The sequence below is a fragment of the Artemia sp. Qi Xiang Cuo genome, chromosome 5 (assembly GCF_049724085.1).
Source record: "Artemia sp. Qi Xiang Cuo chromosome 5, ASM4972408v1, whole genome shotgun sequence".
Taxonomy (NCBI): domain Eukaryota; kingdom Metazoa; phylum Arthropoda; class Branchiopoda; order Anostraca; family Artemiidae; genus Artemia; species Artemia sp. Qi Xiang Cuo.
Genome location: NC_142798.1, coordinates 84,576,950 through 84,591,568, shown reverse-complemented (window position 1 = coordinate 84,591,568; position 14,619 = coordinate 84,576,950). Strand labels below are relative to the sequence as shown.

Genomic DNA, 14,619 nt, shown 5'->3' with positions numbered 1-14,619 from the left:
CGACCATAAAAGCGCATATAATCAGTCGAAAAATGCCTCACTGTTTCAGATTTCGGAATATGGTGCCAAAATCTGTCAATGAAGACTGAATCCTACCAATTTTGAGTTCCAGTATTCTGAAAAGCAAATTCACACAATTTGCGCCTATCTAGTAATGTTGTCTCTGAATTCTTTTTTCTTTTTTTGTGCTCATCCCTGCAAGATCTAATTTACCTTGAATTTCAAACTCCACTAAAAAAATATATAACGAAAATATGCCGGTGGCGCATTTTCGCTTCCCTTGGTGCGCCATCTAATTTTAGGCACCTGGCATCATTGAGACGAATTGAAAAAATGAACAAATATCGATTTGACTCGTCTCGCCCACGCGAGTTCCAGTTTCAAGGCCCTTAGGCCCATATGGCGAAGCAAGGATTTGTCTCTACGGCTTAAGACACGACTTTTCAATACCATGGTCATCCCCATCGTAATCGACTCATGTGAAACATGGACGATGAAGGTAAATGACAATCGCCGACTCGCAGCATTTGAAACTAAATGCCTCCGACGCATCGCCGGGATCACTTACCTTGATAGAATCTCAAATTTCGAACTTCTCGAGCGCCTTAAAGTACAACAAATAATTCTCATGAAGATCCAGCTCCACCAACTTCGATGGCTCGGTCACGTACAACGGATGAGTCGTTTGAGACGTTTGTTTTTATATGTAGGTATTTTCTCTTGTTTTCATTTTATCTGTATTAGTTAATTGTTACTTTATAATGATTCTTTGTAGTCCAGATCATGTTTCTTATCTTTCAGTCAATTGTAACTGTGGATGATTAGTTTTTGGGCCTAGATTAGTTTTGGGCAAAGAAATCTCGCATTTTAATATTTTCAAAGACTAAAAATCACTATCCATAGACAGACGAAATTTATTCTTGTAGGGAACTGATTATATGTCAAAAATCAGTTATGAACTTAAGCACGGTGTAGGATGAATATTTAAAATCTAGTCATCATATTGATCATGATATGCTCTTGATTTAAATAAAGGACTTGACAACGACCTGTATCCGTGAATGACCCAAATGATAAATCTTTCAATAGACGTCATTTTTCAGGGTTACAATTGCTGTAGAATATGTAGAAATGAAGCTTACATATAGTATAAAGCACATCTGACTAGGTGATACTTTGGTGTTTTGTGACTTCCCTAAATCCCTTGTTGATGCTTAGAGAATTGGTAGAAATACGTATGAAATACTATGTATATTATATAAAATTATTATAACAAAGAAGTAACAAAATCTTTTGCTTGTAACAGCTAACAGGAGTAGTAACACCAAATATTTGACTGCCTTTCCAGTTTAGCCATAAAAGCCACCATAGCCTCCATAGCCACCGTAGCCTCCATATCCTCCAAGGCCATATCCACCGTATCCGTAATATGGATAGCCAAAGCCATATCCTCCATAAAATCGGCCCTTCTCGTCTCTATTTTGATTGTTTCCTAATTGGAAAGAAAAATGATCAGTTTTATTATGGTCACTTTACAAGCCCTGAACAGAAGCGACAAAAGTTGTCATTTCTCTTGTTATTTTCTTGGCTATTTCGCCATAAGAAGTTTTTTATTTTTGCTCTACTAATATTTTCTTGGAGTCTCAAAAATCTATCCAACTAACGCTCTTTCGAAGACAATTTAAAAATGCTGTGAAAATATATTATACTACTCCTTGTTTAAATTTTAACGAGGAAGGCTTTCTTCTACTTTATATTTTTCGAATATTCCCCGGTAGTTTGGCCCAAAGGTCGGCCTACTGATGGGATCCTAAAATGAACAATTTGTGCAATTATCAAGCACATTCTGAGTATTCTAATTGATTTTTTATTTGACACTTTAGTTTTATATTCCAGGAAAGTTTCTTTCATTATATATTAATTAAAAGTATGATATATTTGTTTAATTTTTAAGTAATAATAAAAATATATTCTTTTCACTTTTGGCGAAAGTAAACAAAAAGTTTTTTTTACTGTGAGGATGACTTTTGAGGAATTATACAAAACAATGTGAGGTATACATGATAGGGAAGAAGTGAATTGAAACAATACATGTAAAATCGTAAACATCTTGGACATCTTTAAGGTGATTATTTGAATAAGTACGTATGACAGCAATAGAACCTTAAAGTCTAAACCGGTGGTGGTGATCACCAATTTCGTGGCCCTTCAGCCGGTCTTTTGGGATGGGAGATTTTTGGAGTGGTATACGGTTGATTCAATACACCTTCTCAATGCAAATACACATACTTTTAACACAACCTACTGCTCAGGTCCTTTCCATATTTTTTCCTGAGCAGCAAAATACAACCACAAAACAACTTTTCAATGTGAGGAAATTTTCAAAATATGGGGTTTTAATAATTAAAAAATAACGCGAGTGGAAACTGAAAGAAACTGCAGCCTCAGTTTTGTTAAATTGAAAAAAAAAATAGTTTTCTTAAATGTCAGTAGAGAGAGACATTAAAATTTAAACACAAAGTAACTGTTTTGTAATTATAGGAATGCCCACTTTTCAGCTCCACGCTCTCTGTACAAAAATTCTCTAAGCGTTTGTGTAATGCTGTACTGTTTATAAATGTTCTGTAACTTTCTTAAAGCTTAGGACAAAAGTCAAACTTTAGTGTAAAAGTTAGCCCCCCTCATCTGCAAATAATTTCTGTTCCATTTAAGTTTTTAGTGAAGCTATTTAATTTCCTTTGAGAAAACTTATTTTGTTATTATTTAATGTCTGTTTATTTTTCAAAATTTACCAAGGGTTACCGTAAATGCGAGGAGGCCTACCTTCCCTCAAAGCATAATATTTAAATCAAATTTAACGTTTGCACTGTAATGCTTCCAGATAAAACTTTTTTTTAGCGTACTGGCTTTTCGAAATAAAGTATAATTATGCAATTTAAACTATTATATCCATAATCTCTGGGAGCTTTGGCCCCTTAGGCTTCATGATGTCCACTTCATCCTGCATTCATTTGCATACTACAGGTCACTATTACCGTGGTTTCAAAGGTCAATTTTTCAACCGAATTTTTTATTCAAATCTTCATCTTGGACACACGGTGGGAGAGACGCCCATTGGAAAAAGGATATTTACAATTTAGACGTGCCTAGCTTTTTCTATTTCTGCTTGAAAATTACGATGTTGAGTTTAAACAAAAAATTTTTACAAAATTTGAAAATTTAGTCAAGATTTTGTTGAAAAATCTAAAAATTGCTGAAAATTGTTGAAAAAGATGAAGATTTTGTAGTCCTAAAATATTCTTACTGAATAATTTTCAGTGGACGGACAGGAGTATTATTTTTCATATAGGAGCAAATTTTGGGTGACTCTTGATTTTCTACGTGCCTGTAGCAAACATGATAGGGTTGTTTGATATTTCAATGAAACATATACATTTAACCACATTCAAACTTTGTATATAATCAGGAAAAGGGAAATATTACCATTTAAAGTAGCCGAAAACAAAGCTCCTTGTAGCATTTGCCAATCCTCTCCGCCCAACCATTTCTATGGTTAAGGTCATAATGTCCCGCCTCGCCTTTTCCCCCTTTTAGGTAGGTATGTAAATTTAGTATTTCACGTTAAAGGTAAAACGATTGTCGCAATAAGAGGAGGGGGGGGGTTACCATTCATGGCCAATTACCACTACTAATAAAGGTTTAGACCCTAAACCTTTATTATTGGTGGTAATATGTTGTTGATGGTAATATATGTTCCTGGTAATCTATTCGGTCTACGCAGTCGATCAAATGCACAACGAGGAATTAATAAAGACTCTATACCAGATTATATATGCAATTAAAATTTAGATTAATATGCACATCCCTGTGTATAATCTTATAAAATATGAAGCAAATCAGTTCAGTTAAATAAAGCTTTAAAATCAATGCCAGAAACATTTGTTTCTGCAGGAGTAAGAGAGGTATCATCCCGAAGCACCGTTATTCAGGCCAATCGAAATGTAGGGAGATAAAAATTAATTCATAACCCTTTCTATATTTTTCTGAAAATTCGTAGAAAGAAAGAGAATTTAACAGTTAGAATCTATTATCTGAGGCATCTGCCCTACCTTCCGGCCTGCACCATGACTCACCATTACTAAACACAATTATAAATCACTAAAGACAAGTTCACAGGAAATCAAGTTAACAGAGGGGCAGTATAGACTAAGTGGCTTTTCTGAACGAGTGCGCCACTATGTGGCTTTAATTCTTCTAAAAATGGAAAGCTCAATATTAGATTATTCAATACTAGATATTGAAATAAATAAACGCACATCCGTGTTCTGTTTTGTGGGAAAAAAAATCTTAATTTTACATTTCTGCAGGTAGGAGCTTGAAACCTTTACCGCAATGTTTTCAGATAACGGTTAATTAGAAGGTGTGATTTTAATTTAGGTCTTTTCACTATTTGGGGATGTATCCCCCTTTCTTAGAAATCAGGCAATTTTTCTCAAATTTTTAGCTTTTGAACGAAATGAATTTTATATATTCGGAATCCGCATAAAAAGCCAATTTTTTTTTATGTATGTATCATTATCAAAATCCTATTTTCTAGAGTTTCGATTACTATTGGGCAAGGTTATTCCTTACTCATAGTTCGTTACCGCGAACTATTTGAACAAGGAATAGAACGCACACGTGTACAATGTACAATGACAAGAACAGTGTTTAAAATTTCTAGTTGGAGATATGTTAGTTGAAAAAGTGAAATTAGAATTTGGTAAGTTGCGAAAGTTGAGTATACTGACAAGTTCCAATGATGGTAAATCACCAACCATAAAAACTCGCGCTAAAATTCAAACCTCTTTCGGCTTAAAAAAAAGTCTTGTCTGGATTCTAAGGAAATTGCCAACAATTAATTATATCTAATTAATGTTTCTTATCATAAGCACTTTTGAAGGTTCTTTTTTGGCTGTCGTTTGATTGTTAAGTGAAAACTTGGGCAATTAAAAGTTAGATGGCAATTTTTTTTACGGGTAAATTCCAAAATTTATGAAGATCTTGGGTTATGAATCATGATGATTTTAGAATCTTGAATCTACAGCCCTCCCGTACCCATTGGTTCTGTAACTGATGCCTTACTTTCATCAGAGGCTTGTCTTCTTTCTGCAAAATCATCAAATTGTATTGCTCCAAAGTCTTCTGCTTTTCTTGGTCTGGCAGTGGTAAAACTGACTAGGCCCATTAAGAGGAAGCACATAACCTGAAAAGGAGTAATTTGATTATGTAACCCATTATTTTCAACATTCAAGTTTTGTTTGAAATTACACAATATATTACACATTCCGACAAAAATTAACTGCAAAGTAAATGTAATTAATTATGGGACGGTTGTGAACAGATTTGTTAATTCGATATAGTTACTGTATATAATACAAATATAATCTTCACAATCATGTGTGCAGAGCTTCCTTTTTCTAAGACAGTTAGGGACTATCAATTTAACTAAATCTGAAGTCCCAATAAGGTACCAACACCACCTTGCATATCGGATTGAAGCAAGAGACTTAAATTTACAGGTTAGCCATTTGTTTATTCCCTCCCCCTTTTCTGGTCTTCAGCTTTGTTTAGAACCAAGTCATTTCTATTTTACTATAAATATTATTGCCTGATAAACCATTTGATGTAATTTAGTTTTAATAACATTATTCTTATTCAATCAAATTCCCAAACATTTTGAGGACATATAATTCCTGGTAAACATTCCCCTGTAATACTGTTGCTCATTTAGTATAGTGTTTCCTGAAAAATTGCAAATTCCTTATCTTATATTCCACGATGGCTCATATATATTAGCCAAACCAGCTTTCTTTGGATGTTATGAAAGCTTTTGTATAGTTTATTGGGATGTTAGCCAATGCATTCTTTTATAGATGGATGGTACCTGGGGTCTTAAAATCCTTTTTAGGCCCATATTTTCAAAAATTTTATGACTTGGATGAATTAAATTAATGCTTAAAGGATTGTAGATTCAACTTATGAGATCCTTACATTAGGAGTAATTCATTTTTGGATTGATCTGCGATGAATCCTGCGACATGGGTGATGATGGAGGTGAAAGCTCTTCTTTCAGCGCGGAAATAATTCTTTATTTTTGAAGTTTATACTTTATTTCAAAAAGTTGTTGCACTAACTAAGATACTTTTGGCGAAGTACTGCAAAAATTCAAATTTGATAAAGAGTGTTCGTTTTGTTTTGTTTTTTAAGGCGGGGGGGGGGATTGGTAGTTGTGGTAGTCTTTTACACAGCAATAATAACTTTGGGCATGGGACTGGAAAAAATAATGCAATTTCAAAACTAATTTGCAACAAAACGTAAACAAAATTGCAAACAAAATTCAATTTCGCATTTCAAACCTGACTAAAAGGGAAAAAGGCTATTTTGGTGCTTTAAAAAGATTTTTACTCTATTTCAAGGGCCTTGGTAGTTTTAGCCGTCGTTTTTAGGAAATTGAAGCAAAATATCAAAGTTAAATAATTGTGAATTAAGGAAGGGCAACATCCTCCATAAAGAGAATAATACCAATCCCCTTTAAGTTTTAATGCCACTCAGTAATTTCATTGGTAGAAAAAATGTATTTTCTTTTTATTTAAGAAATTAAAGAACACTTACCATTGAAGCCAAAATCTTCATTTTAGAATTTTAACTTCTGTTTTTCACCACTGCACAAATTCAATCTGATATCTTCTCGCAAATTTTCAATCCTTATATTGGCTAATGATAACCTTTACATAATCTTTAATCAAGGTCTTTTAAAATAACTGAAGCTGAATCTTAAATCAAAACAATTTCATTTTCTCTTATAATTGTGGTTAAGGCAATTGCAGCAAAAAGCAAAATTGATAGTATAACGGAAATTTCATAAATAAGTTTTGAAATAAAAAACCTCCAGTGACAAGAATTCTTATTTAATTATGAATCAGGAATACCATCATGTATCTTTTTTGCTCTTTATTTGCAAATGAAAGTGAGGTCTTTCCCAAAATTTGCTTGTGAAAACAAACTCTAGTGATTTTTAAAGAAAAATTGATGTCGACCGAAAAATGAAGTATATTGAACCAAAAAGGGACCACTGGACTCATTATTGTCCAAATAATTCCCATAAGCGGTTAATCCCCCATTTTAAAAACCAGAAAAAAACAATTGTAAATTAGTCTGTGCATCATTGTTGTTTTGTTAATATACGCCACTAGTGGGGCACTAGAACACAGTCGAGATCCATTTAAGTGCTCTTTCGGAAACTATTGTATACAAGCTACCTAATTAAATATATTTGTGTTTGTAATGCCATAGTAAGGTGTCACAGGCCATCAAAGGGTTAAAAAGTTTATTTAGATGTGATTCAGGAATACTAAGTACTATCTATTCCTATCTTGACCGCGAGACTTATTTACGGACTGCACTGGTTAGAACAGAACAAAAACTGTATCATGAGAATTACCGCAGATGATTATCTTTAAACGGAGGTCTACAATCCCTCGGTCCTTTTAAAATACAACCAATTAGTGCATGAAGTCATTTTTAAATGTGACATATAAAAATCACTCTCCTGGTGATGAACTCTAATATGTTTGGTGCCAGAGCCCTAGACTAGTTGTAATTGTAGATGGTACAATCTTTATTTGATTTCGCAATTTAATTTTCAGGTTTCTCCCGAAAATGTAGTGTCATCCATCTTTTTTATTTTATAGTTGTAGCAGCAGCTATAACCTATTAAAAAACAAAAACCAACTATGTGTAACCGAAGTTTAAAGACAAATTTTAGAGTGATTATGTCATAAAATTTTACTCACAAATTCTATTTAGAGTCTTCGTTTTGGCAGAAAATTTAAACAGAAATCATAACCTTCAGTGCCAATTGTGGCACTAGATGAAACGTTATATTTGACATGTTTGTCAATATCTGCTTACTATCTTAAAGCAAAACAGAGAAATTTTATAAAAACAGACACAAAGAAAACAAATCTTTTGGTCACTGTGCATACAGTATCTGCCTCGTACTTAAATTATGGCTTACCAGAAAAGCTTCCTTCTGTATTTTAAAGCAAGTGACTGAGCCAGGTGAACGAAACTTTCTGGAATTTTCTCAAACATCAATTTTTTAAAATGGCTAGAATTTCTAAAATCAAGATCAAGTGACATAGATTCGTGTGTGTTATTATTTTTTACAATTAAATACTCGAATACTACTTCTTTTGGACTGGGTTTAAAAAGAAACATCATACATTACCTTATCAAGTCGCAGGAAAGCTGGTACTTTACTTTCAAATGGAGTTTACTGGGGAGGCATTAAGGACTTCGCTTCGTGTTTGAGAAAATTGTCTACCACAAAAAAAAATTAAACGATTCTTGTCCCAGATGTACTTTAGGAGTTGAAGATATGGCCAACGCTCTAGCAGGGTGCCAAAAGCTTTCTCTGTCCTTTTTTTATGATAGACTTGAAATCCCAGAAAACAAACAGATAATTTTGAAAAGGGCAATTGTTCAAGTTTGTAGATATGCTAATGAAGCTATAAAAAAAGGAGAAGATTTTAAGTTTGTGTTTTCATGTTGTTCCATTTGTGGTTGATAAAGGAGAGGTTTGCCGTTTTGCCGTGATGTCATTTTTGAGGGGTTTCAGGCTCCTTCTAAAAATCCCTGCAGATTTGTTTTCAAGATGATATTTATAGCTAAAACTAAGAAAATCTAATAATTACAAGTCCTGAATCAGCTATAATTGGCAATTTTGTTCAATAGATTGTTTTTCTCAGCAACGTGTTCTGAAACTCATAGTTACTTTGGATTTTTACTTTTTGGGGCCCCATTAAGGGTCTTAAAATTGAATTTTAAGCAGTCTAAAAAGGGGCCAATTGATGTGTTTACTCTCGTCCTAGCTAAATTATGTTGCAAACTACAAAATTTACCGAATTGACTTTCTATGGTTATGCCATTTAATGGGAATAGAGCCATGGAAAATTCGCAGTGCTGAAAAAAATTGCTGAATACAAGTATTGAACATTATTTGAATGTGTAAGGCTCCATTGACAATCAATATGTTACACTTATTGTTCCTGGAAGACCTGGAAGTATACTGGAAGACCATCAGCGGGTGGCTTTACTTCATTTATTCTGGAAAGTTTTACCACTGTAAATATTGCTAAGAACTTGCCGCAACGATTCTTAAGAGACCAACACGGTCACGCACGCTCCTCCTCTACCCTCGATTCAAAGCTTCCCTCTTCGTATCCTCCCAAAAAGTTTCAGTTTCGCTTCAGTCCTTCATTCAACCACCTTCCACACCGTTCATGGACAGCTTTCTTTCCCTTTGGTCCTAGACGGTTTTAAAAAATATCGGTCCTTGACAATTTGTTATCCTTTATTCTGAATGTATTATTGCTAACTCAGTTTGTGGTAAGGAGTCATCTTACATGTAAATTTTTTATTGTGTTTTGGTCACTTCCTATCTGTCTTTTTTTTTCAATGACCTGGAAGTGGGGTAGGTGATGTTCAAAACTTAATTAGCAATGTTGATAAGTACAATAGAAACTAGCCTGGTAAATATTTCTGTAGGTAAAGGAGGAAGAAATATTTGGATTTTTCGCTTTTGGTGAGTTGACAACCCATTTTCAACTGAAAATAGGCTACTATATACGGTGACAAGTTTTATTTCTTTTAAGTAATTGATCAGTTGATCAATTAATTAATTGATCAGTTGATCAATTAATTAATTGATCAGTTGAGGCAAATTTTCGGCACTTGATTTTTCAAAGTTCATTTTGGTTTTCTTTCGTTGAAATGCAAGAGTTGGAATATTTCAGTAGTGTTTTGTCGTGGTTTACCTTGTCACAGTTATATTCTCTTGATTTTTCAAACGTCATTTTGGTTTTCCTTCGTTGAAATGCAAGAGTTGGAATATTTCATTAGTGTTTTGTCGTGTTTTACCTTTTCACAGTAATATTATCTTAATTTTTAAAAGTTCATTTTGGATTTCTTTCGTTGAATTTCAAGAGTTGTAATATTTCAGTAGTGTTTTGTTGTGGTTTACCTTTTCACAGTTACATTCTCTTGATTTTTCAAACTTCATTTTGGTTTTCCTTCGTTGAAATGCAAGAGTTGGAATATTTCAGTAGTGTTTTGTCGTGGTTTACCTTGTCACAGTTACATTCTCTTGATTTTTCAAAGTTCATTTGGATTTCTTTCGTTGAAATGCAAGAGTTGGAATATTTCAATGGTGTTTTGTCGTGGTTTACCTAGTCAAAGTTACATTCTCTTGATTTTTCAAACTTCATTTTGGTTTTCCTTCGTTGAAATGCAAGAGTTGGAATATTTCAGTAGTGTTTTGTCGTGGTTTACCTTTTCACAGTTATATTCTCTTGATTTTTCAAACTTCATTTTGGTTTTCCTTCGTTGAAATGCAAGAGTTGGAATATTTCAGTAGTGTTTTGTCGTGGTTTACCTTGTCACAGTTACATTTTCTTGATTTTTAAAAGTTCATTTGGATTTCTTTCGTTGAAATGCAGGAGTTGGAATATTTCAATGGTGTTTTGTCGTGGTTTACCTAGTCACAGTTACATTCTCTTGATTTTTCAAACTTCATTTTGGTTTTCCTTCGTTGAAATGCAAGAGTTGGAATATTTCAGTAGTGTTTTGTCGTGTTTTACCTTGTCACAGTTACGTTGTCTTGATTTTTCAAAGTTCTTTTATATTTTCTTTCGTTGAAATGAAAGAGTTGAAATAGTTCAGTAGTGTTTTGTGGTGGTTTACCTTTTCACAGTTACATTCTCTTGATTTTTCAAGGATCATTTTGGTTTTCTTTGGTTGAAATGCTAGAGTTGGAATATTTCAGTAGTGTTTTGTCATGGTTTACCTTGTCACAGTTACATTCTCTTGATTTTTCAAACTTCATTTTGGTTTTCCTTCGTTGAAATGCAAGAGTTGGAATATTTCAGTAGTGTTTTGTCGTGGTTTACCTTGTCACAGTTACATTATCTTGATTTTTCAAAGTTCATTTGGATTTCTTTCGTTGAAATGCAAGAGTTGGAATATTTCAATGGTGTTTTGTCATGGTTTACCTAGTCACAGTTACATTCTCTTGATTTTTCAAAGTTCATTTTGGTTTTCCTTCGTTGAAATGCAACAGTTGGAATATTTCAGTAGTGTTTTGTCGTGGTTTACTTTGTCACAGTTACATTCTCTTGATTTTTCAAAGTTCATTTTGGATTTCTTTCGTTGAAATGCAAGAGTTGGAATATTTCAGTAGTGTTTTGTCGTGGTTTACCTGGTCACACTTACATTTTCTTAATTTTTCAAAGGTCATTTTGGATTTTTTTCGATGGAATGCAAGAGTTGGAATATTTCAATAGTGTTTTGTCGTGGTTTACCTAGTCATAGTTACATTCTCTTAATTTTTCAAATTCATTTTGGATTTCTTTCATTGAAATGCAAGAGTTGGAATATTTCAGCAGTGTTTTGTTGTGGTTTACCTTATCACATTTACATTCTCTTGATTTTTCAAAGTTCATTTTGAATTTCTTTCATTGAAATGCAAGAGTTGGATTATTTCAATAGTGTTTTGTCATGGTTTACCTTGTCACAGTTACATTCTCTTGATTTTTCAAAGTTAATTTTGGATTTCTTTCGTTGAAACGCAAGAGTTGGAATATTTCAGTAGTGTTTTGTCCTGGTTTACTTTGTCACAGTTACATTCTCTTAATTTTTCAAAGTTCATTTTGGATTTCTTTCGTTGAAATGTGTTTTGTTGTGCTTTACCTTGACACATTTACCTTTTCTTGATTTTTCAAAGTTCATTTTGAATTTCTTTCGTTGAAATGCAAGAGTTAGAATATTTCAGTAGTGTTTTGTCATGGTTTACCATGTCACAGATACATTCTCTTGATTTTTCAAAGTTCATTTTGAATTTTATTGGTTGAAATGCAAGAGTTGGAATATTTCAGTAGTGTTTTGTCCTGGTTTACTTTGTCACAGTTACATTCTCTTGATTTTTCAAAGTTCATTTTGAATTTCACTCATTGAAATGTAAGAGTTGGAATATTTCAATAGTGTTTTGTCGTGGTTTACCTTGTCACTGTTTACGTCGTGGTTTATCATGAGCTCTCATGATAAGCTAAGCTAACCTAACCTAACTTAAACATGGAGAAATTTTTACTAGCTAACCTAACCTAACTTCGCTAACCTAAACTAACCTAACACCAACCCAGACTTAAAAACAAATATATTCAGACATAGAAACAGATAAAGACATGCACTTTAGACATTCAAACCAACAAAGACAAATTCTTGGACTTGTAAAAAACCAACCCAGATACAAAACACTACTGAAATATTCCAACTCTCGCATTTCAATGAAAGAAATCCAAAATGAACTTTGAAAAATCAAGAGAATGTAACAGTGACAAGGTAAACCATAACAAAACACTACTGAAATATTCCTACTCTTGCATTTCAACGAAAGAAAACCAAAATGATCTTTGAAAAATCAAGAGAATGTAACTGTGACAAGGTAAACCACAATAAAACACTACTGAAATATTCCAACTCTTGCATTTCAATGATAGAAATTCAAAATGAACTTTAAAAAATTAAGAGAATATAACTGTGACAAGGTAAACCGCAACAAAACACTACTGAAATATTCCAACTCTTGTATTTCAACGAAAGAAATTCAAAATGAACTTTGAAAAATCAAGAGAATGTAACTGTGACATGTTAAACCATGACAAAACCCTACTGAAATATTCCAACTCTTGCATTTCAACGATAGAAATTCAAAATGAACTTTGAAAAATCAAGAGAATGTAACTGTGACAAGGTAAACCACAACAAAACACTATTGAAATATTCCAACTCTTACATTTCAACGAAAGAAAACTAAAATGAACTTTGAAAAATCAAGATAATGTAACTGTGACAGGGTAAACCACAACAAAACACTACTGAAATATTCCAACTCTTGCATTTCAATGAAAGAAATTCAAAATGAACTTTGAAAAATTAAGAGAATGTAGCTGTGACAAGGTAAACCATGACAAAACACTATTGAAATATTTCAACTCTCGCATTTCATCGAAAGAAATTCAAAATGAACTTTGAAAAATTAAGAGAATGTAACTGTGACAAGGTAAACCACAACAAAACACTACTCAAATAATCCAACTCTTGCATATCAATGAAAGAAATTCAAAATGAACTTTGAAAAATCAAGAGAATGTAACTGTGACAAGGTAAACCACGACAAAACACTACTGAAATATTCCAACTCTTACACTTCAATGAAGAAATCCAAAATGAACTGTAAAAAATTAAGAGGATGTAGCTGTGACAAGGTTAACCACGACAGAACACTACTGAAATATTCCGACTCTTGCATTTCAACGAAAAAAAAATCCAAAATGAACTTTTAAAAATTAATAGAATGTAAGTGTGACAAGCTAAACCAAAAAAAAACACTACTGAAATATTCCAACTCTTGCATTTCAACGAAAGAAAAACCAAACTGAACTTTGAAAAATCAAGAGAATGTAACTGCGACAAGGTATACTACAACAAAACACTACTGAAATATTCCAACTCTTATATTTCAATGATAGAAATCCATAATGAACTTTGAAAAAATCAAGAGAATGTAACTGTGAAATGGTAAACCATGACAAAACACTACTGAAATCATCCAACTCCTTCATTTCAATGAAAGAAATTCAAAATGGACTTTGAAAATCAAGACAATGTAACTTTGACAAGGTAAACCATGACAAGACACTAGTGAAATATTCCAACTCTTTCCTTTCAACGAAAGAAATTCAAAATGAACTTTGAAAAATTAAGAGAATGTAACTGCGACAAGGTAAACCATGACAAAACACTACTGAAATATTCCAAATCTTGCATTCCAACGAAAGAAATCCAAAATGAACTTTGAAAAATCAAGAGAATGTAACTCTGACATGCTAAACCACGACAAAGCACTAATGGTGGGAGGGGGAGCCAAAAGTTTACGGGATGGGGTCCTTTTGTCTCAAAATGCGCAAATTAAAAATTATTAAAAATGGGGGGGGGGGGCAAAAAATTTGGGGGGGGGGGGGCTGGGGGCTCTTTGGAGGCAGTGGGGCCTTTTGGGCCCGGGGGCCCTTTGGGGTTGGGGGGTTCCTTTGGGATTGGGGTAGGAGGGCCCTTTGGGGTTGGGGTAGAGGACCTCACAACACTGTTCAAATAGAACTTGTGTAGTATAACGACCACAGAGTTTCACCCCAAATCATCTTCTAAATCATAATCTAAAATGCCTCTAACTGTTTCGCCCAATTAATTCCCGAAAATGTCTAAAACGGTTTTGCCCAAATAATCCCCTAAAAGTAATTACTGCGTTTTCCTTTTGTTTTGGCATCCCTGCGCTGTCAAATTTGAAATTCCTAGGAAACCCTTTCCCGCGTTAATCTTTTCATCTCATAGATGTTCCTAGCTACACCATTAAGGTTTTGATAGAATATCAATTTATCCCTCTGACTTAAAGATCAAAGAAGCCGTATTTATAAAATAGAATATTAATATATCTCTTTAGACTCCCGTGTAATTCCAAGATAACAA

The 14,619-nt window shown here is 33.4% G+C and overlaps 1 protein-coding gene across 2 annotated transcripts in view; it reads right to left on the bottom strand.

The window, feature by feature from the left end:
- Positions 1-1,236: 1,236 nt before the first annotated feature.
- Positions 1,237-14,619, bottom strand: part of LOC148952646 (uncharacterized) — a 28,418-nt gene continuing 15,035 nt past the window's right edge. Inside the window, exons 2-4 of one of the 2 annotated variants that reach the window (XM_089089053.1) lie at positions 8,273-8,552; positions 5,125-5,245; positions 1,237-1,492 (exon numbers count right to left, since the gene is read on the bottom strand). In XM_089089053.1, coding sequence (XP_088945179.1) covers positions 1,350-1,492; positions 5,125-5,242 — 261 coding nt within the window. In that variant the 5' untranslated portion in view covers positions 5,243-5,245; positions 8,273-8,552 and the 3' untranslated portion in view covers positions 1,237-1,349. Of the gene's footprint in view, positions 1,493-5,124; positions 5,246-6,654; positions 6,787-8,272; positions 8,553-14,619 lie in introns of those variants that run through there. The other variant, XM_089089052.1, reaches the window with a different exon arrangement.